General features: G+C 54.3%; 1 protein-coding gene and 1 long non-coding RNA gene across 2 annotated transcripts in view; both read right to left on the bottom strand.

Moving 5' to 3' along the window:
* LOC139033625 (uncharacterized) overlaps positions 1 to 23,510 on the bottom strand; it is a 329,098-nt gene that overhangs the window by 105,849 nt on the left and 199,739 nt on the right. The window lies entirely within an intron of this gene.
* Positions 1 to 23,510, bottom strand: part of RET (ret proto-oncogene) — a 52,611-nt gene that overhangs the window by 25,031 nt on the left and 4,070 nt on the right. Inside the window, 4 exon segments of the mRNA XM_070463056.1 lie at positions 543 to 784; positions 3,179 to 3,343; positions 3,346 to 3,465; positions 5,270 to 5,533. Coding sequence (XP_070319157.1) covers positions 543 to 784; positions 3,179 to 3,343; positions 3,346 to 3,465; positions 5,270 to 5,533 — 791 coding nt within the window.

The following is a 23,510-nucleotide window of genomic DNA, read 5'->3' as shown; positions in this document are numbered from 1 at the left end:
GCAAGAGGAAGGCGGGGTCCCGATGGGAGGGGTGGATCCACTGGCCTGTCTTCCTTCACTCCAGGGTACCCTCCCTGAACTCACTGGCCCTCCCCTGAGGGGCTGACAGCCTGAAGAAGGGAACGCCCTCCCGGCAGATGTCCTCTCCGTCTCCTTGGGGCAGTGCGCCCCGCCTGTGCAGTACCACAGCTGCACCCCTCTGATGTGAGCCCTGATGCTTGAGTCAGAGGCTGGGCACCCTTACCCTCAACCCCACCGGCACCCCAACCCCTCCCCTCACCCACTTCCCAGGGCAGGGGTCAGCTCGGTGCCAGCGGGGCTGGTCCTCTCTCCTCCTCAGCTGTCCTGGAAACAAACAAAACCTCAACAGACAGACTGATGTACAAATGAAAGACGAATAACTACAGTGATGGTCAGCCACGTGTCTGGATGGCTAGATGGACAGCTGAATAGACTGAGGAACAAATGATGAATGGAGAAACCCAGATGCCCAACAAAGAGATGACAGACACTAGACAAGCACCAGACAAACGCATAGGCACCTCCTTCCGCTTGAACTCCACCACCGCACTGGCACTGTCGACGCCCCCGAGGAAGGTGGGCGCAGAGTCGTCCTCGTCGTACACGGTCACAGGGAAGGGCACCATCACCTCCTCCTCGCGCATGCCCCTGCGAACTGTGCACGCAGCCACCAGCTCATACTTCTCCCGCTGCTCACGGTCCAGGGCCCAGCGCGTGCTCACCTCCAGGCTGTCCGGATCGCAGTGGAAAGGCAGACTCTCACCTGAGCACCAAACAGACCAGCAACCCCAGGATGACCCTGAGCTGAGGGGAGGGTGAGCTGCCTTCCTCAGGGCCCCACAGGGAGCAGTGCGCAAGAGGAGACAGAGCTGGGGTGCATGCTGGGCCTGGGCCGTGGCCCCTCTTCAGCTTCCACAGTGGAGCAAAGCCTCCAAGCACAGTTTTCAGTGAAGATTATGCTCTGAGCATCACTGTGCCTGCAGCCTGCACTGGTGCTGAGAGGGAAGAGCAGGGACCAGGAGGTCTGCCTCAGGTCCTCAACCCATTCACCTAGGAGGGCACACTCCTTCACACACCCTGCCTGCCTCCTCTGTGGCGAGGGCTGGCACCAGGGCTGGCACCTCCTCTGTGGTGAGTGCACCAGCTGGCACTCACACTGCAGACCCAGAGATCCAGCTCCTAGCATTTGCTGGTATTTGAAAAACTGTCAGGAATTTTCTTAACTGTGGAAGCAAGACATGCTCATTTTAGAGAATGTGAGAAAAAAAGCCACAATTCCACCACTTGAAAACCAACACTGGGGACATCTGGTATAATTTCATGTTAACACACAAATATTTCTGACTGCCTGGTTGGATCCCTGCCCTATACACCTGCAGGCTGCGTGGCCCGAGGCTGATGGTTCTGTCTTTGTTCTTCATCTTCCTCGCCAGATGAAGTGAAGTGAGAGTTGCTCAGTTGTGTCTGACTCTTTGCGATCCCATGGACTATACAGTTCATGAAATTCTCTAGGCCAGAATATTGGAGTGGGTAGCCATTCCCTTTTCCAAGGGGGTCTTCCCAACCCAGGGACTGAACCCAGGTCTCCCGCACTGCAGGTAGATTCTCTATCAGCTGAGCCACCAGGGAAGCCCCCGAAGATGAGATGCTGTGTGTGTTCATCGCCGGACACTACTGTAAGTTCAAGGACTCACTGCAGCCTGGTGAGGGGAGGACCAGTAATAACAACATACTCTTCAACCCAAGCCTGTCCTGGAATTCATCCTCCAGAAACGACCCAGAAAGGGGGAAAAGCTGAACCGAAGGTCAACAGTGACCACCCCATAGCCAACCTCAGGAGGGCTGTCAACTCCACTTGGTGGAAAATCACATCAGAGCCACATATTACATGTGAACTACACATTTCCCTATATTGCTTATGGTTACAAAAATGGCTTCTTTTTAAGTGAAAAAGGCAGCACACTAAACCATATGCTTTGGGGACAACTTTGTACAAAGACATCCATCCCTGTGGCAGGATAAATGAAGGGACATGGGAGTGGGAGTGACTACTTTCCTTACACTACTGAGTGCTCCTTTAACATTATGACCATGTGTGGGTGCCATCCACCGAGTGGGAATCCAGGCTTCACTTACCAGCCATCCAGCGTAATAAGTGTCCCCTTTAAGTACCCTTTAAACTGTCCAATGGCACCTCACACACAGCGGCTCAGTTGCCTTCTCTTATCTCCACTCGTATCCAGTGCCCTTCCCCTACCCCATATCCATGTGGCTTCCCCAGGGCCATCGGGTGGTAGGACTATCTTGTGACAAGGTCCACTGTCCTTACAGTGGCTCAGGCGGAATCCTGGAACCATGCTTGGTCCCCTCGTGAATCTCTCAACACCCCACATTCAACTCCCCAGAAAATCTTGCTGGATCTTCCTGCAAAAACATGCCCAGAATCTGCCTGCTTCTTGTGGCCTAAAGGCTTTCACCCTCAACCCCAGTCCTCATCCTCTCACTCAAGGATGTCTCCTGCCTCTTCACAGTTTTCCTGCTTCCTCCAAACCACTCACCCCAAATCATTTCTAACACATCAGCCCGACTAACCTTTTAAAGTTAAGTTATATCCTGTCAATGACACCCTCCCCCCACCCCTGAAAACACCTCCTATGGCTCCCGAGTCCCCTCGTCAGGAAGCCCTGCCCCCTCCCTTGATTTTTCTGCCCTCAGCAGCCTCTGCCCTCCCCTGCAGCTACACGTCCCCCTCGGCACTTTTGAATGAGCTCGCCCTGCTTGCTGGGCGCCCTCCTTTACCTGCTCCAGCCCCCTGACTCAGGACAGGTTCTCCACCACTCTGTGCCTTCTCAGCTTCACCTCCCACCTGGTCCCTTCAGAGGCCAGCCAGCGTCCTTAGCGCCTGTGCGGTCTCCACCTGCCCCAGGCGTGGAAGGTTCAGACAGTCAGGGTTTGGGCCTGAACTTGTTCACTCTTTCACCCCTGGTCCCTAGAACCACGCCTGGCCTATGGCCAGCTACATGAGATACACGTGGACCTCTGAATGAATGGATGACGGGGTGGTGTAGTCAACTTGAACGGCTCATGTAGAGGAACCGCAGGGCCATGCCTGGCACTCGGCAGGCATCGAGGAAGGCTCCATGCGGCTGGCACTCACCTCCCAGGAGCCTGTAGGCCACGCTGACGTTGGGGCAGAGGAACTGCACGGGCAGCAGGCGGAACTGGTGGAAGGTGCCAGGGGGCCTGTTCTCCCGGATGCGGAAGGACAGGCCTGACTCGGGGAAGCAGAGCTCCCGGGGTTTGAGGGCGCCGCAAGCTGGAAGGAGGCATTGATGATGGAGAAGTACACTCGGGCACAGCCTGGCCACTGGCACTTGCCCTCACGAAGGGATGTGGGTGACAGGAAGACCCGCAGATAGATGGTAAGCAGCGGGAAGCCGCCGTCTGCAGAGACAAGTCAGGCCCCGCCAGGGCGTCAGCCACACCTGCCCAGCTGGGACCTGAATGGGGCGAGGGCAGGAGCTCGGGGCTGGTGCAAAGCCGAGTCCTCACCAAGGCTAGCAGGGCTCTGCTTGGGACCCCGCCCTGCCCCCTACCTCCTGCTTGCCCCCTGCAGCCCTGGACTTGGGATCTGGCAGCCTCAGGGCCCTATGGCTCTGCTACCTCATCCTGGGGGGTGCCTCACAGGTCCATCTCTCTGATTATTCCAAGTCTCAGTTCAAATACCCTTCCTCAGAGAGGTGCGCTGAACCCGGGGTCTAAGATGGAGTGCTTCCCCAAGGCAGGCTCTTGGCACCTCAGGTGACCTCCCTTCCCTCCCTCACCCACTACCCCAAGCACTTTCTTTTCTCACTTTTAAAAACACTACAGGGGTGGAATTGGGTGGGAGTGGGGAGAGTGATTCAAGAGGGAGGGGACATATGTATACCTATGGCTGATTCATGTGATGTATGGCAGAAGCCAACACAATATTGTAATTATCCCTCAATTAAAAATAAATAAAAATAAAACACTTATTCTATTCTATTTTTGCCAGTGTTGCTGCTTGTGGGATCTTAGTTCCCTCTCCAGGGACTGAACCCAGGACCTCAACAATGAAAGCTGAGTCCTAACCACTGGACCCCCAGGGAATTCCATGCCACCCCTGCAGAGACACAGACTTCCCCAGCACCTAGAGAGGGGATTTCTGGCAAGTTCCATCAGGGAGGCACCATAGCAACCCCCGTCCAACCCATCTGGATGTCAGCTGGGGCGGGGGCTCTTCCTGAGCCTTCTATCTTAGTTCTAGGGAAGTGTCCCCCCCACATCTACTCCTCCCATATTCATCAGTTCTCTGCTTCTTACTAGCCTGTCCTCTGTTGCTCCAGTCCCCTGCTGTGGTTAATAATTCTCTGTATAAACGTTCTCTGGTCTAATTACTGTGATTTCTCTCCTGACTAGAGCTGGCAGGTGCATGAGGCTGCTCTCCAATCATGAACAGAACAGGCCTCCTATGAAACTCAGACCCTTGGCAAATTCCACTCTGGCAGTACTGTTCACAGCAGAGTGTCTGTCTCTCGGCACTCACAGGAGCTCAGAGCTGGCGTGAGGGTCCAGGGAGGCCATGTCTATAGAGCAAGAGGTGGGGCTGTTATCACCATTTGGTGCCACAAGGCAGAACCCTGCTCCACAAACAACCTCCTCCCAGTACCAGGGTCACACGTGGCCTTCACTCCAGCTTGGACCCCTGCTCTGAGAAGACATCCAGGCCTTCCTCCTGCTCCACTTTCCTCCCTGGCACCGGACCCCAGTCCTCACCAGGTGCCAAGAGCAGCCTGCTGCTGATGGTAAGGTGGGCTTTCCGTGCAAACAGCTGCTTCTCTACCAAGTTCCAGATCATCCACTAAATCAAGATCTTGGGGTTTCTCTAGCCTTTCTTAACTCGTCTCTCACAACTCCAAATCTCTGTTAATCCAACTGGAAAAGACATTTGGAACTAGCATGGAGAGAGCCCCTCAAGTCCTCCATGTAAGTTCTCCAAAATCCCAACAGCCTCAGGAGGCCTGAGGGTCATCAGTGGTCCTCAAGCTCATCCTGGCTCCCTCACGGCCTGGACAAAGAGGGCAGGCCAGCCCCATCTCACTTCCTCCACTCTTACACAGCAGGAGTCATAGGAGCTGTGTGATGGGCCTAAGGAAGGACCAGGCGAGGGCGGGGCGGGGCGTGGGTAATGAGGCATGTGGGGGTGGGGTCAGGGCCGCCCCCTTACTGCGGATGTTGAGCTTCTCCCAGGAGCTGTGGTCCAGGCTCTGGTTAAGGTAGAGAAGCCCCGTGTCCTCCTGGATGCGGACCCAGTCGTTCTCGTGCAGCCGCGTGTGGTAGGTGCCATAGAGGTGCTGGCCCAGGCGGAAGCTGGGCATCTCCTCCGGCACGTCCTGCAGGGCATGGACATAGAGCAGGGGCGTGCCAGCCGGCTGGTCCAAGTATAGCTTCTGCCAGTAAGCGTCCTTGGAGAAGTAGACTCCCAGCGGGGCTGTGGGAGGCAGGGAAACATGTGAGGGAAGGAGGGACTGAGGGACGACCACGGTGCAGAGCCCAGCAGCCCTCCCAGGCAGATCACCTTTCCCAGTGGCTTGACTTCACATTTTAGTAATAGCTTCCTTGTGGGCCAAAGAAAGAAAACTTCACTAATTTAAAATTCTGATCTAAGTAGGTCTTTCTCATCTGTAGTCCTAAGAACATCAACACACAGTTATCTGTATAGCTAAACACTAGCTGCAAATACACTGCTTTAAAACAGAAAAAGGAGGAAGTGAGGAAGCATAAACAGTTGCAATATCATCCTTGATTACCTGAGATAGATAAGCACATAAATCACTCGGCTTTCACCCAAGCTTCTGAGCAACTCACCTGGAGCCAGTGTTTTCAAGTATACAAGACGCTGCCAGACAAGCAGAGCAGGCAGGGGTCCCCAAAGATGAACTAGAGCACTTTATAAGTAACAATGTGCGTGCATGCTAAGTCACTTGAGTCGTGTCCAACTCTTTGTAACCTATGCACTATAGCCCTCCAGTCTCCTCTGTCCTTGGAATTCTCCAGACAAGGATATTGGAGTGGGTTGCCACGCCCTCCTCTAAAAGATCTTACTGATTCAGGGATTGAACCTGCATCACTTACACCTCCTGCATTGGCAGGTGGGTTCTTTACCACTAGTTCCACCTGGGAAGCCGCTGTAAGTAACAAAATCTTCATCTAAAGTCAAACATGCTCCTACCATAGTACCGAAAAATTCCACTCCATTTATGTGAGAAAAATGAAAACATATGCCCGTCAAGTGACTTGTTCACAAATGCTGGGGTTATTCACAGAGCCAAGAACTGGAAAGAACCCAGATGTGTTCCAGCAGGTTATCAGATAACAAACCTCAGTCCATCACACCATGGAACCCTATGCAGTTAGGACGGGGCACAAACTATTGATACACAACGACAGCCTGGACACATCTCATAGACATCCTGCAAAGTGGAAGAAGCAGCACAAAAGAATCACATGGCACCGTTCCAGACTGATGTTAAGTGACAGAAATCAGACTGGGTACCAGCTGGGGGTAGGGGAGGTAACAGACTGGAAAAGCAGGGGGCATATTCTGGGAAGCATACAGGTTTCATATCCTGATGGGGTGTGGGTCACACAGGGACATCCATTTGTCAACAACATACAGCCAAGATTTGTGCATTTCAACCTAAGTAAATGTGGCCTAAATTTATCACTGAGAGGCTGTGGGTAGAGCTGTAAATGCCATCAGGAAGAGGGATGCTGACCATGGCCACGCTGGGTGAACCAATGGGGCACTCATCCTACTACTCTCTTGACTTGGTGTATGTTCAACATTTTACATCATAAAACGTTATTTTTAAATAGTAAGTTTTTAAAAGATGGATAAATGGGCAGGTGATGCTTTAAAAAAAACTGAAAACCTGCCAATATTCTCTACAAAGCACAACAAATACTAACACACAAAGCAAACATGAGAAACATTGTACTTTTGTGTAAGCGATTTTTCTTTTCAATCAATTTGTTTCCACCTACATTCTGCTTCTCTTGCAGCCACCAAAGTCAGTGGTTAGTCCACTCCACACCAGTGGAAGACACCCTGGGGCTGCCTGGGTCCTTGAAGACACACTTGTGTGTGGGAAACAATCAAGTGCCAAGTGGAGTCAGGTGAGGAGAACAGGTGAAGACCTTTTGGATCCCAAAGTGGTGAAACAGTAAGAAAACTGGAAGGTTGCCAGCACTGTGCCAGGCTTCCCAAGGCTGACTTCAAAGGCAACCCGGCTGGGAATGCCAACTTGAAGTGTGCATTGATTGGGTCCTGCCCACCCAGTGTGGGTGCTGCCCTGCCAGACAGGCTGGACCACGGAGCCAGCAGGAGGAGGGAACAGGAAGAGAAACAGAGGGAGAGAGAGGGAAGGAGGGAAAAGACAAGTGGGGCTAAGGACAAAGGTAAGTAAGGCGGAGAGGATGGAAGGGAGAGATGCTCTGGCCAGTAGTCAAAGGCTACTGCACACCCGGCACTAAAGACAGAGATGGAAGGAGGGGGCTGCAGGCACGGGGCTGACTTATTAGACCTTCGGAAAACTGCTCCCTAGGAGTGCTGTCCCTGGAGTGGGACCCAGAATCACTGGGTCTCTGCGGGTGAGGTACTGGGAAGGGCAGCTGAACTCCAAGGAGCTGGCCCTGTGCCCAAGTCAGGCTCTGCGTGTGGCCTTCCTGCCCTGCCGCCTCTTGGGGGAAGGGATCCACCCAGAGCATCATGCTGCCTGCCATCCAAGGGGGTGGCAGCTCCAGGAGCCCTAGGAAGAAGTCACTCTGGGGAGGGAGCACTGAGACCTGACTTCCCTTGCCGGGGGTCTCACTGGTAGAGACCATGACAGGAGCCACCCACACATGGCTGGATGCCACCCTCCTGTCCCACAGCCTCCCAACTGGCCACGAGGACATGGGCTGCCTCTCAGATACACTCAGGGTGTTCATTTCTTCGGGATTTAGTAGCCAACCCTAGCAGGGACGGCTGGCAGCTCAGAGAACTGTGTCAGCCCCAAATGGCCTCAAGACTGGCCTTGATGCTTCTGTGAAAGGGCAGCCAATGGCACCGGCTCAGAGCAGGCCTTTCGCGAGCTGGGCAGAGTGACAGGCCACAGCTGACAGATCCTCCTGCACAGCTAGGATGCACTCCACTGGCTCATGCTTCCTGAGAAGTACACAGTTCGGAGTCCCAGAGAGGACCCAACAGCACTGCTCATCACTGCTCTTGTGACAAACGCAGGAGGGTCCCTGTGGTGTTTCTTCAGCCAACGAGAGGGAAGGGGCAGCTGCTCCCCACCTGTAGTGCACTGGAGCCCCACTGCACTGCCTGGCAGAGTAATAAACCTGGGTCTGCACTCCCTCACAGAAATCAGAAGGGCTCCGAGCCCACAGCGGCCCCCTGTCCCGCCCCAGTAAGGCCTGGTCTGGGAAGGCAGACTCAAAGTGGGGGTCAACACCAGACACAGCCCTGCTGCCCCCAAACAAGTGCCTGATTCATAAGCAGAAGCCCAGCTTCCTTTCCCTCCAACACTCCATGAAGGTTGCAAGTCAAAGGGTCTAGGGGGAGCTCTGGGGTGGGCTGTGGGGGGCTGGGGAAGGAGCACAGAAGCTGATGCTCACAGCCCTGCAGACAGGAAGAGGAGTGGCTTGCTTTTCCCTCCACTGCCACCTTCTCCAGAGGACCTGGCCCACCGCATTCACCCACCCCACCTCTCAGAGGTGAAGAGTGGGGTGAGCATGGCCAGGTGGACTCACACAGCACGAGGCCAGGCCCCGTGGCACATGGTGACCCTGCATTTTCTTCGCAGCCCCAGATGGAGCTGCTGATGGGATCACTGCTTTGCAAACAGACACCTGAGCAGGACAGAAAGAAAGTTGTTTGTATGCTCGAGGGCACATGCACAGCCAGCCAGGGGATTGGGATTCGGAGGGCTGTCTTTCCAGCAGCACAGCCCTCACCGGCCTGCTCAACCCCATGTCACATGGTCCAGAACCCACGGTTACTGTGCCCAGCCTCCACCCCCACCCCAAGTCCTGAGCAGTGACCGCAAGTCAGGCATGCTGGCCTGCAGTAGAAAGCAGTCCCTGAGGGCGCACCATCTCTCGGGAAGGTTGACTTTCTGGCCACAAAGAGAATGAGAGATTTTCCAGTGGCTTGACAGGGTGGTGACCTGGTGGCAGTCCAGGCTCATGACACCATGCTGGGTGGGAAGGGAGCTCTGTGCTGCCAGCCTCCTTCTCATCCTGGCAGAAAGGTGAGCGCCAACTGCTAGTGATCTGAGATGCTGCCTGCAGGGCCCCAACCCCAGAGCTGCAGGAGACTCAGTTAGTGGGGAGGGGGGAAGCCCAGGGTGGGTGAGGGTGAGTCCCCCAGATGGCACACAGCCAAGGGCAGCCTGTGTCTGCCAGCCTGCCTGGCCACCAGCTCTCCTTGGTGTGCCAGAGCTCTCCGTGGAGAAGTGCGGTCTGCATTCTGGTTTCTGGAGTACTGTCAAGGATGCTGTGGGATGCCTGCACTCACATCAGTGGAGTATCGCGACTTTTGCCTTCTTATTCTCTCAGGATATAATCCCTGTGGGCTTGGTCAGCTGTGCAAGAACTGGTGGCCCTGGGAGCCACCCCTGGGGGGTAGGGCTTGCAGATGGGTCTTCTAAGAGGGGGCGAGATGCTCACTCCACCTGCCAGGTAGTGAGGAGCAGATCCAGAATAGGGCTCCTTCCCTGAGGCCCCCTTGAGCACATGTACATTCATTGGTCCAGGGGCTGGGAGGTGCCTTGAGCTCCAGGGAGCTCCCACCTCCGATCTGGACCAGTCCCCACCACACAGACTTCACGTGCAGGATGAGAGCGCTGCCTGCTCTCATCTCCGAGCCAGGTCCTACGGGATCCATGTGGGGCCTGGTCTGTTGCTGCCAAAAGGGATTTGTGGGTTGGGTGATGATTGTGAGCAGAAACAGTCTTAAATGCACTTAAAATGCTTCCCAGGTGGTACCTACTCAGGGCATGGCCGCCTTAATGTTCCTCCTTGTCACAGACACTTTTAGATGGAAAGACACATGGTCCAAGGTAGGGAACGAGGGTGTGGGTGCAGGACTGGCCTCAGGGGGGTGTAGCCTTGGAAGACCACAGGTCCCCATACTTGGTTTAATGCTCTCCTGTCATTGTCCTAAAATTCATAATTCTAGAACAATCTGCATTCTATGCTGGGCCCTACAAATGATGGGGCCAACCCCAGAGGGTGAAGGAGAAGAGCCCAGAATGGGCCATCAGAGGTGTCCAGTTTCCTGGGGCTGTTCAGCCTCTGTAAAGTTTTAGCCTCCTCTGGGCCTCGCTTTCTCTGGCTGTGAACAAGAGAAGGGCAGGCTGGGGAGAGGAGGAGCTGGTACAGGTGCAGATAGGCCTCACCTTTGCACAGGCACACGCGGTATGAAGTTCTCACTTCCGATTTATAATCACTGGGCAAACCTCTTCACTGCCCCATTAAACAGGTAAGAACACAGAGGCTGGGAGATGAGAAGACTTCCCATGGTCAAACAGCTGGAGGCTGGGCATCTTGGGGTTTGGACGAGGACTAACAAAGGGGAGATGGGACTCAGGAGCAGGGCAGATGCGGGCCCCACCGGGAAGCCCCAGGCCCTGCCAGCTGACCACCCCTCCCTGCTGGCACCGTTTTGCCAGGAAGGGCTTTTTGACCAACCTCTGATGAGAGCCTCCCCTGGAACTTGGGGCAGGTCGACACAGCAGGACTTATAAAACCTGTCCCACCCACGCCTTCCACCCCTGAATGCCGCTGGGTGACAGGGTCCTCCCCCAACACCTGGTTCCATGTTTCTGCCTTGACAGGTGTGGCCAGCACCACGTGGGGTTCTGGCCCCTCAAGTTGCCCTGGCATCACACCAGAGGGTGAGGATCTGGGCTTTGCTCTCACAGGAGTGGGGAGGGGTCCCACACTGCTCATGACATACCTGACAAAGGCCCTGGTTGCAGCTCCCATTTACAGAGACCCCAGGCCCCCTTCATGGACTGTGTGTGTATGTGCATGAATGTGTATGCACAGGTATGCAGCAGATGGAAACAGAGACAGGCATGTGGGCCCAAGACCCCATATGCTCCCACCCTGCCCCACCCCTGCTGGAGAAGATGTGCAACTAACACTCAGTGGGGACAACGGGCTGTCCTGTTCCAAGGAGGGCCTCCTCCAGCATCTTTACAAGCAGAGCCACCAGGCACAGATCGTCTCATTCGGCACACACAGTCACCAGCCTTTTTGTATCCTGGAAAGGCAGTCTTCAATGCTCCACACCTGGCTGGATGTGTCATTTACTCACATTTGTATGCAGAGAGAAGCAGGCCCAAGTTTCTACTTCACTTTCACTCATTCAACTGTCCATAAGCTCAGCCCCGTGTGAACACTCACACACGAACACTGGTCATACTCATACAGATTCTCAGACCCACACAGAAGCTGTGAGCCCCCTCCTGTGTGGTGGAGGAGCATGCAGGTGGACGAGGGTTTTTGGTTGTCATCCCTCACTTCTGCAGCACATTGTGGGGACATCCTGCATGCTCTGCCTCAGTCCATGGCAAATGCATGCAGCCCCTTGGCGCCAACGTAGCCCATGCCCCTGCCCCGCGATCACCTCCCATAGCCCCCCAGATGCACCCATCACCAGCCTCTGTGCACCAGCCTCAGCTCCCCCATGTACTGGAGGGTCACCTCCGGCTGGCTCCGAGGCTGCAGACCAGTCCTGGACCCTGCAACCCAGCCAACTTCTCAATATGCAGTGAGCTGTGACCCCACTCTGGGGAGGGAGCACCTTCCCCAAGCTCCTGCCCTCTGCCTCGGGGTGGCCCACAGAGCTCTCTTACACTCATCACTGCCGATCAACACTTATGTTAACCTCCTCTGGTCCAGTCGCTGTGTGGGTGTCTCTGGATTGGACCCAGACTGATACACACATCTCTCTTACACTTAGCATGTCACACATGCACATTCCCTCACACTGTTGCAGACCCACCCCCACCTCCCCTATCTTCTTGCTCATTTAGTGAGACATACCGAGCCTACCCAGCCCTAACTGCAGGCTCACCTCACCAGTGCCCCCTGGTCAGCCCTGGCCATGAGAGGCCATGCACAACTCCCCTGAGGTTCCTTTGACCTCCTTGCTACCCTTGACAGAGGACGTGCTGCCAGTCTGACCATACCAGCCAAGATCCAGGCAGGGGCTTCCTAACTGGGCACCCTTGACTAGAGTGAGTGGCAGTCACCGTGGTCTTCCCACACAAGGCCTCAGACAACGAATGTCCTAGGACTGCAGTGTAAAAGCCAGAATTTGGGGCTCTCAAGAAAAAAAAACACATGGCAAGATGGTCTAAGAACTGAGTGGGGTGACAATAGTGCCCGCATGTGTGTGCAAGGCAGTACCTTCCCGCAGAATCCACTCACCGGGCAGCCCTGCTCCTGCCTGTGACGAGCACCAGATCCTGCAGGTGACAGCTTTATTATGGCCCAGCACAATCTCCTTAACAGACGGTTTCCTAATGCCATCACCTCTGCAGGAACAGGAAGCAGACCTCATGGACTCCTCCCCAGGGACTGCCCCTCTCCCTGAGGGCCAGCTGTCCCTGTGGGGGGGTCTCCCTAGCCCCATCACCCAGACAGAAACTTTTGGCACCATTACCCTCTCCTCGTCCACCCCATGCCCCTCCTCTCATATCCTGTTCACATTTTCTCTTTGTTCTAGCTGAATATTTGACATGTACAAGCAGCATATTTTGCAGAACATTTATGTCAAAATAGTGTTCTGCAGCAGACACTCATGAACCCCTGGCCAACCTAACTGGACGTTTAGCAACAGTGCTGCCCCTCCCACATCATAAACTCACAGAAACAGGAATCTGGGTCTTTGTTTTCCTTGCCCCTCTTTTTTAAAACACTTTTACCTCATTCTTGAAAGGCACTTCTGCTGGGCAGAAAATTCTGTGTGTGTGAGTGCTCAGTCATGTCCAACTCTTTTGTGACCCCATGGACTGTAGCCTGCCAGGCTCCTCTGTCCATGGAATTTTTCAGGCAAGAATATCTGGAGGGAGTTGCCATTTTCTCCTCCAGGGGATTTTCCCAACCCAGGGATTGAATCTGCATCTCCTGCATTGGCAGGCAGACCCTTTATCAACTGCGCCAACTGGGAAGCCCACTTGGGAAGCCCTGAGACTTCTACAGGACAGTTATTCTGTCCTTCAAAAGCATGATTCTGCTGTCCTGCTTCTGAGAGCTCTGTCCTCGTTCTAATGATTCCCTTATTGGTTCTCTCTTCTCTCTGGTTGCTTTAGGACCTCCTGTGCTTGGTGCTTTCTTATCTCATTCTGATGAGCCAGCCTGGGTTTCCTCCGTCTCAGCTTATCTTCTACATGTTCTCTCCAGAGCATCCTTAAGCAAATGGCAGCCAGTCCCACAGCTCGAATGCCTGCCTCTGGGCCAAGGGCTGCCACGTTCACCAGCCCTGACCTCCATCCAAGTACGAGAGACATCCCTACCAACTCGCTCCATCCTCTCCCTCATCTCAGTTCAGCTTAGAGGACCACCTAGCCTCCCTGAGCCCACTTTTGTGTGTGTGTGTGTGTGTGTGGCTGTACTGGATCTTAGTTGTGGCATGCAAGATTTAAGTTCCTGAACCAGGACTGAAGCCAGGCCCCCTGCTTTGGGAGCACAGAGTCTTAGTCACTGGACCATCAGGGAAATCCCTCCTTGAGACCACTCTTGACCCCATAGGCCACTTGCCCCAGAGCAGCCAGGGTCAGTCAGATCATGTCACAATCTGTCTGAAACAACAAACTAGTGAGTGAAACAACAAATGAATCCAGGAAGGAACAAACTAATACATAAATGGTTTCAAGCACAGAGCGGCTGGGGGCAGGGCAGGGGGAAGGTGGGCGGGAGGTTAACAGCTGGGCACATTTGGAAAACAGTGAGACTTTGGGGTAGGAGAGGGGGCGGGGCATCAGAGAGAGGGGTGATATCACCTTGGTCAAGACCCCCTGGCTTGGTCTGACAGGCACAGGGAGCCACAGGTGGGTGGCCAGTGGCAGGATGAGCGCGAGGGAGCCTCGCGGATGCCTCTCCCCGCCCCATGAGGCTCGCGTGGGGCACACAGCACCCTCTAGTGCACGAGCTGCCTGGGTGAGGCCAGAGTTGGCATTGAGCACAGAAACCCTGAGGACACCTAAGAACGAAATCACTGACCACGGCTCAGGAAATGATGACCTGGTAACTGAGGAACACTGCCAACTGGGAGACATTAGGCAGAATGACACACATATGCACAAACACACGTGTGCACTCACAGGCAGGATCACCCTGTAGGATGCTCCACACACCCTACAATCTCCATGTTTTGTCCCAGGTGGAGGCTGGTTTTGCAAGGGATTGTAATGTAATTTTGGCTTTTTAGGAAAAAAGCACAGGTCAGGAGAGCCCATGCCTGTGAGTGCAGAGAGGGCCCTGCAGGCCAGCCCCACTGTGGCCATAAATGGGACCGATGGGATGCTCAGTACCTCCTGCATGTGGCCATGAAACCATCACCACTATTACCCAACCCCAATCACCACCCCCAGCTACACCATTACCACTACCATGATCACTACTCTCCCCACAAGCACCATCACCTTCACCCCCCTCACCTACACAGCATCACCACCACCATCACTAACTTCACCTGAACTCCAGTCCCCCACTATATTATCATCCCCACACCCTAACCACTACTGACACCATCACCACCCTCCCCACAACCATCACCTCACACCTTCACCACTACTGCTGACCATGTCTACACCATCACCACCACCATCACTCTGCTAAACATCCAGAGGCTTCCAAACGAAGCAGCTTTGCCAGGTTTGACCCACATAAGATGTGGGAAGAAAGCTGGACTGGAAAGACCCACAAAGCCAGCCCGGGCCTGTCCTGTTCACTGCTCCATTCCCAGAACCTTGCCTGATGCCTGGCACAGAGCAGGCGAGAAGGGAAGGCCTGGGTGGGCTTCAGTAATTTGATGGTTCACAGACACCTCACTTTGAGAGCCAGCCACCTCTGTTCACGGGTCCTGGGCTCAGCTTAGATGTCACAAGCCAGTGCCTCCTTGCAGGGAATATGACAGCTTGCCCCAGTTCTCATGCTGGGAACTGAAGCCGCTCTACAAAATCAAGAAAACTCTGGCCTGTGCATGTGTACCCAAAGCTGGACAGCTAAGTGCATACATGGGTGGTGAATAAAAGCCAGGGCTAGCTACTTTACCTGGTGTCCAGTGAGGACACTAGTCACCATGAGTGCAGCCTCAATTCCAGTCTTAAATTCCCTCTTCCCAAATGCTGCCAGCAGCCCTCAGTGGACAGCCTGTGTGCCACTGTGGCCACAAAGCTGAGTGGCCTTCCTGGTCCGGTCTGGGCACCCAACACAGGCCAGCTGGCACAAAGGCCTGGCACACAATGAGGAGTGAGCAGCCACCCTGGCACACCCTGGATGCCCAGGGCTCTCCACGCTCCTGAGGATTCTGTCTAGCACAGACCCCAGGCACCTGCCTGCCTGTCTGTTCAGGGGCTTCACACATAGCCCAGCTCTGCAGGCCTTCCCTCCATCATCCCTTCAGACTGAGCCTCATCGTGTGGTCCACGGTGGGCAGGGCAGGCGATCACATGCAGGGGTACTGTGTCTCCCCACACACCTGTCTGTGTGGGCCCTGCCTGGACAGGGTGGCTGGTGGCCTGGAGAGAGGAGGAGAGACCCGAGGACCAGGCCGTGCCCCAGAGGCACCATAGACCTGTACGTACAGGTACCTTCCTCCACACGTGAAAAGCTCTGACTTGCCCACCTTACCCGAGCTCTTACTGTAGACCTGTCTCCCCGTCTGTTTCCCAATTCTGAGAAAGAGAATTCACTTCTTGCTCTCAGAATGGAACTGCAACCAGGCCTAGGTCTTCTGACAACCCCCTCCTCTGCCATGCCATCTACATAGTCCTCTGCTGATGGGCAGGAAGGGGTCAGGGTGTGGCTGAAGTTTGGGGTAGTGAGGTGTGCAAATGAGATCTGCAGTCCAGCTGCATGGAGCCAGCAGCCCAAATTCCTCCCTTGTGCCCAGGCCCCAACCTTCTGCTCCCAGAGGCTTGAGGGCCAGGCTGCACCCAGCAGGCACCCGTGGCCACCACCCACGTCCCACCCGCCCGGACCAGCTGCAACAGCCTCGTTCAGATGATGGGACACTCATGCCCAAATGTGATTTCCCAGCTGCCGCTGAGCTAATCACCAGCCTCACTGGCAGTACCTTCCGGCTTCTATGCAAAGGAAACTGCCAATTAGGTTACAATTAATTTCTTTACCCAGGGCAAAGCCTGACTGGAAAAAGACTGGCCACCCAAGTGGCCTGATGATGACTGTTCTGCAGGTCATCAGGCTCCCTTGGCTCTGGGGTTCCTGTGCTCTGTGGCCCCAGCCAACAGCAAGTGTGTCAGCCCCGGCCTGGTCAGGTCAGCCTGGCGACTGGTCAGGACATCCCAGGCTTTGACTCTGGTGCTGCTGCCCAGCAACTGTCCCCCTCACACCCAGCAGGGCACTATAAGGACATCCCAGGCTTTGACTCTGGTGCTGCTGCCCAGCAACTGTCCCCCTCACACCCAGCAGGGCACTATGACTCAGATCTCAACAAATCTGTCACCTCGTTGGACCTCCTTGAACAGCCATGGTCCTGCCCCTTTCTACCCCTCCCCCCAGCACCGGTCTCACCCAGCCCAGGTTTACCATTAACCAGCAAGGGCTTCCCCGAAGGACAACAGGGATGGACATGGTCAAGGCTGCTGAGTGTGCAGGTACCTGGGGATGCTGGGAGCCTGATGTGCCCATGCCCCCTGGACACAGGACTGAGCTTTGAGGGGTCCTTTTCTTTGCTGCTGTTAGATCCTACTATTCGATACCTGGGTCAGGAAGATCCCCTGGAGGAGGAAATGGCAACCTACGCTAGTATTCTTGCCTGGAGAATCCCATGGACAGAGGAGCCTGGAGGGCTAGAGTCCACGTGGTTGCAAAGAGTAGGATACAACTGAGCATGTGCGCATGCATGCACGTACACACACACAGATTTCACCTTCAGAAGTGAGTCTAGATACAAAGGAGAGATTTCAGCGTGACTTGTGAAAGCAGAGAGACAAGTGCAGAGCCAGGCCCAGGCCACGCTCCTTCTCTGTCTTGCTGCATGGCCCGCTCAGTGCTCAGCCTCTCTGCGTCTGTTCCCAGCTGTGAACAGGGACGGGGACCCTCCCTGGAAGGGCTGCTGGGACCAAGCACCTACTGGTGGGAGCCAGAGCCACTTCTCCTCTTTTCTCCCTCTCTTTATTTTTTTGCAAAGAACATGTGGTTTATTAAAGACAACTTGTCGTCAGCAGCATTTATTCAACAAACAAAACAAAAGAAAAAATAAAAGCAGACTAACATTCTGACCCTTGGAGTGAGACTGACTGAATTCATTCAGCCCAGTGTACAGAGTCCTAGGGGCAGCTTCCCAAGGAGGAAGCCTTGGAGTCTCGGGGTCTCTTGGCACCTCCCTTGAGAGTCTTGCGGGGAGTGGGGGCGTGGAAATTGCCAAGGGCAAGTCTTCCCATTGGAGGAGCTCAGTCTAACCTGGGTATGGTCCCTGTGCCCTTTTGACCTTCATCACAAGGTCAAGGAGAGGACACAGGACCCAGGTCTGCCACTGAGGCAAATCACATGCAGTGATGCAGGATGGTCCCAGGAAAGAGGAGGGCAGAGGGACAGGCAAGAGGGAACACACTGGGGTCCTGGTCAGTGTCTCCGGGGTCACAGGCTGCGGCCCCAGCCTCGGGCTGTGAAGGGATCACGCAGGGGCTGACCACCAGCAGACGAGTTCTGGTACAAGGGGGACCCAGGCTGCTGGGAGGAGGTGTGTTTCTGCCTCATGCTGGTGTGGTGTCTTTACACACTAGTTCTCCCTTACACCCAGTTCTACTACAGATCTCAGAGCTCCCCCAGCCAGGACCTCCTGGAAAACCAGGAAGGTCCCAGAGGCAGGGAGAGAGGATGCTGACTGACTCTGGAAGGTCAGGAAGACCATGTCTCCAACCTGCCTCCTCCTTTCCAGCCTTACCCTTCATTTCCAAACCAAGCACTTGCCAACCTGCAATAAATAACCAGGAGTCTGAATAAAGAGCAAAAGTCTCCCAGATACTGTGCGGGAAGAGGAAGAAAAAGGGAAGTATACAAAGTCCCAGAAGCATCCACAGGACAGCCTAGCAAGGAGCCGCCTCCTCCCTGACTCCTGAATGAGACCTCCCTGGGCCCACAAAGGCTTCCTGATAACCCCCCAGTCAAGATCTTCCCACCCTGAGCAGGGTCCCAGCACTCGCGCAGCTTCTGGGTGTGAGGGGTGGGGCACACTGCTTTGGTACATTCTGCTGTCCCAGGAAAACAGCTTCAAGTAACTAGCAGTACGACATCACACAGCTGCAATTACCGTAATCAACTTATGCCAGATCTGCCTGGTTATTTTTAGAGTCTGGATTGAGGCGAAGAATTGACTCGTTGGAAAAGACCCTGATGCTGGCAGGAACTGGGGTCAGGAGGAGAAGGGGATGACAGGATGAGATGTCTGGATGGCATCACTGACTCGATGGGCATGAGTTTGAGTAAACTCCGGGAGTAAACTCAGGGAGGCCTGGCGTGCTGCGATTCATGAGGTTGCAAAGAGTCAGACACGACTGAGTGACTGAACTGAACTGAACCGAAGACAGGGCAGCCCTGGGTTCTTCTATTGCTCAGTCCTGCCTTGTCAAGTGGGCTGAGTAGGTCACTGGTCCCCAGAACCTTGCATCTTCCTTCCCAGCCCCAGATCTTCTACAGAATGGTCCTTGAGCACTGGCATCTCACTTATAACAAGGGACACCATTGCTTTTGGGACATCTGAGCTCAATGTGGCTTTAGGGTCTCTGTCTTCTGAGACTATCCTTAGGGTCCCAGTGGGGTCACAATGACTCAACCCCACAGAAGGACACTGGATGAAGCCATGTCCTCTTCAAAAGGGACCTAGGGTTCAGATACTGAAATGTCTCTGGCCAAAAACTGCTTCTTGGCAACACCTGGTGGTAATTTGATAAAGCAAAGTGAACTCAACAACAAAAGGAAGTCCACCCAATTAAAACAGGGTCAAAATAGTTGCTTCTCCAAAAAAGATACAAATGGCCAAGAAGGAAGTGAAAAGACTCTCAGCATCATAGGTGAGGACACTGCTTGTATCCAAGAAGATGGATACAATTTAAAAATATAAACAGAAACTAACATGTGTTGTTGAGGATGTGGTAAAACGAGAACTCACACACAGCTGGTAAAATTGTAAAATGTTTCAGTTGTTATCAGAAAATAGTTTGGCAGTTCCTCAAAAAAGAAAAGTTGAAATTATCACATGACCCAGCAATTCTACTCCAAAATAAACACCTAAGAGAACTGAAAACAGGGATTCAAATAGATACTCACACAAAAATATCCACAGCAGCATTATTCACAAAAGTCAAAAGATGTAAACAACCCAAATGTCCACCAAGAGATGAATGAATAAAATGTGATACATGTTGCATTGGCCCAAAAGTTCATAAACCCAAGCAAACTTCCTGGCCAACCCAATACATGCAATGTAATACTACTCACCCTTAAAAAGGAATGAAATACCAATACATGCTACAACATGGATGTACCTCCAACCAAATAAAAGGAGCCTGATACAAATGAAAGGTCAATTTATTTTAAATATCCAAAATAGACAAGTCCATAGAGACAGGTGCAGAGTGGCAGTTACCAGGGGCTAGTGTGGGGGGACTAGGTGCACTGCCTAATGGGTATGGGGTTTCCTTTGGAGGGTTAACAATAATGTTCTGGAACTACACAGGGGTGATGAATATGCAATGCTGTGAATGTACTAAATTCCACTCAATTGTTCACTTTAATTTTGTTATGTGAATTTCATACCTCAAAAGAAGTGAATTTTAATTGTTTACCACCCTGTTCTTCCCCCCATCTCTGCAGGAGAGACCACCCTGGAAGAGGCAGGGTCACAAGTCCAGAGTAGACCACAGGAGCCTGCACAGGTGCCCCAGTGTGCACCCCACCAAACTACCATGCTCTCCTCTGCACATCGGCTTCTCTTGCAGAGAAAAGGACCCTGTGATTGGATTTCAGCCTGTGGAAATGGGCAAAGAGCCCAGGGCCCTACAGACTCGACTCCTCAGAGCTCTGGGCCCCTCTTGTGCACACAGTCAGGTGTGGAGTGGCTGCTAAGGGCAGGGGGCGGGGAGCAGGAGACAAATGAACAGTATTGAGACGTCGAGACTGGGGGTTTCTGTCACCCCCAAGTTCACAGTCTTTTCTGCTCACATAGGTACAGGGGATAGGAGGCTGCAGAAGAATATTCAAGAGGGTCCCAGGGGAGACTTCTCAAGGCTCTGTGGAGTCACATGTGTGATCTCCTGTAAAGATCCCCTGCAGGTGCCAATCTGATGAGGAGGCTCAACCCAGTGGCAAAGCATGTGCTCACAGCACAGAGTACACAGTCACCTTGCACCCATGTCATGGCCAAGAGGTGACAGAATGGAGCCCTGATTCCATCCTTTCTCCTTCCCAGAAAGAAAAAAAAAAGAGACAGCATCAGATGCTCCATGTGCAATGCTGGAAGGGCAGGATAGGGGAGGAGGGAAGGAGAAAGCACACTCTGAACCAGCCCCCCAGCTTTTGGGTCTTTCCCTGTTTCACCATATCTGTGTCTTTGACTGTCTCAGGGGTAGAAAAACTTGAGAAAGAAACTCCATAAACTCCTTCCCTCCACTCAGACTCCCACCACCACGCTGTGCACCCCAGATCACCCCCCACCCCCACACCTGTCTCACTCTCAGGTTCTGGCACACAGAACATGTATCTTCCCAAGCATTTTCCAGGCTGTTAGTTAAAGCTTAGGAACTTATAGTTTTTCTTTTCTTTCTTTTTTTTTTTTTTTGTTAATTAAAGCTTAGGAACTTATATGGTTTCTTTCCCCCTTTTGCTAAGACTAAGAACCACTGGAGTTTTCTGGCAATCCCATAGGCAGGAATGGGGGACTAGAACCAGTTCTGATGTCCATCGTCTCACCAGGGAGGTTCTGGTTGTTTCAGAAGCAGAATCGTTTCTTCAATCACAGGGCAGTCAGAGCTGGTACTCAGGGCACAGCTTGGAGCTCTGCCTCCTTCTCCCAGCCACCTTGCCCCTTAGATACTTCTCGGGAGCCCAGGGCCCTGTGGAACCCAGACAGTAGCTCCCAGGTCAGAAGAGTGAAGGCTTAAGATGGGGATAAAGTAAAGTCCCAGTACCTGAATCTGGGGGCAGTGGTCTGGGGCCCCCAGGACCTGGGTCTGCAGGGGCATCTCCCCTGAGCGGGTCCCAGAACTGAGCCCTGCCTGCCACAGAGGCCCCCAGTCCCACTAGGTATACTTGATGTCATGGAGAGCCTGCATCGGCCAGACCAACAGGTGGGCACACACCTGTCCACGTGCACAGGTGACCTTTCTACAGTGGCGCCTTGGCTGCTATACTCTGTGGAGCCACTCACCAGGCAAAAGCAAACAGAGGTGTTTGCTCAGGGCTGGCCACCTGCTCTCCTTGAGGGCCCAGGTGGTGCCTGAACTGCCTTCCCCAAGGTCCTGCTGGCGTCATCACCCCCACAACCACGTTTTCTAGGGGGCATCAGTTCTACCTCCCTGCTCTCTCTCGCCCCACCCTACCTTGCCCAGGGTCTTGCAGTGGACAGCTGATAGGGCCACTGGCTTTCAGGCTCCAGCCTCAGGGACAGGTGCCAGGGGCTCCCACAGTTAACCAGCTGTGAGGCCAGAGCTTGATGGAAGCCCAGGTCTAGTCTGGTCCAGAGCTTGGGAAGGCAGATGGTGGGAGGATTGGGAGGTGAAGCCAGGCAGGAAGTGGGCCCCATCCACAGGGCTCCTACGGCTTCAGCCCAAAAAGGACAATACTCTCAGGTCCTCTCAGGTATGGCGGAGCTCTGTCTTGGGAGCCACAGCCTCCCTTGAGCATGGGAACACGGGGGTCAGGGAGGGGGACCTGGGCTGCCAGTCCGCTGCTCTGGGGTATGGAGGGAAAGCCGTGTGGGCTCTGGAGGCCTGAATCTTCATACCCCTTCAGGCCCCTCTGAGACCACCCAGGTCATGGCCCTGGGTGATATCTCTGAGTCACACCAACCCTCCAGCCTTCCAGAAGCTGAAGCACGCCCACCCATAAAGCATAGCACTCTGCCCTTGAAGACCCAGGGGAAGCAAGTGAGAAGGAAGGAGGGAGGGAGGGAGGGAGGGAAGGGGATGTCCTCCACCGCCATCACACCCTGTGGCCCAAGCCCAGAAGGGCCCCTTTCCTTCCTGGCAGCCCACCATCCCTGCATCCACCCTGCCCCACAGCCTGCCTTCTGCCACGCACTTCTATTTGAAATCACACACACACATTTGAGATAAATGACAGTTTGGCACTTCCTTTACTGCCCATTTCTCCTTTATGGAGACAGCTCTGAGGTCAAAGTCACCTTCTGCATTCTCCCCGGGGTGCACCCCTAGTCCTGGAGAAGCTCCCTGGGTGGCAGGTGGTCCCTCGGAGCATGTATGTGGGCTGCTCACCAGTAGTGTTATTGTTACTATTAAGTCACTCTCTCAGAAAAACAATTGCAGAAATCAGGAGGAAGAAGAGAAAGAAATGAAGAGGAGAAGATGCGGGACTGGAGCCTGAACACAACCCCACACGAGGAAGTGTCCTCCCCTGCATCCACAGGAAGGGGTGGGTCTCCACAGTGGAGACTAGCCACTTCTTCAGGAGAGAAGGAAGCAATGCTGCTGTGGGGGGCACTTCTCCAGCTCGGCCTCTTTCCTGGGGTGCCCAGTGGGCACTTTCTTCTCCCAGAGTGTCCTGGAGTCCAGGTAAGGAGACACAGTCGTACCCATGTGCCCTGAAGCCCAGCCCCTGCCCCCCCCACACCTCAGCACAGTGGCTTCTGTCAGGTTCTAGGTTCCCAGGCAGAGGCGGGTACAAGGGTCACACTCTCAGCCTACACCACTAGCACGCCCCCTCCCCTGGGGCCAGTCATGACAGGACCCCACCTGGAGGCAGCTCCTGGGCCTGTAGGACTCCCAGACATCAGCTACAGGAGCAGTCCCGTCTGAGAACCAGCCAGAGTCCTGGGGGCTCCTGACTCAGGCGCTGGGGAGCATGGCAGCACACTTCCGTCCCAGACCCAGGCCAGGCTGTCCCTCGGGCCCCGGAGCACCCCACCAGAGGGTGACCAGTGGGTGAGCAGACTCAGGGCCACCTTCCCCACGCCCACCCCCGGACTCCTCCTGAGCCCTGCTGCA

Source organism: Odocoileus virginianus, unplaced genomic scaffold (assembly GCF_023699985.2).
Source record: "Odocoileus virginianus isolate 20LAN1187 ecotype Illinois unplaced genomic scaffold, Ovbor_1.2 Unplaced_Scaffold_23, whole genome shotgun sequence".
NCBI classification, from domain to species: Eukaryota; Metazoa; Chordata; class Mammalia; order Artiodactyla; family Cervidae; genus Odocoileus; species Odocoileus virginianus.
This window is presented reverse-complemented; position numbering and strand designations above follow the sequence as displayed.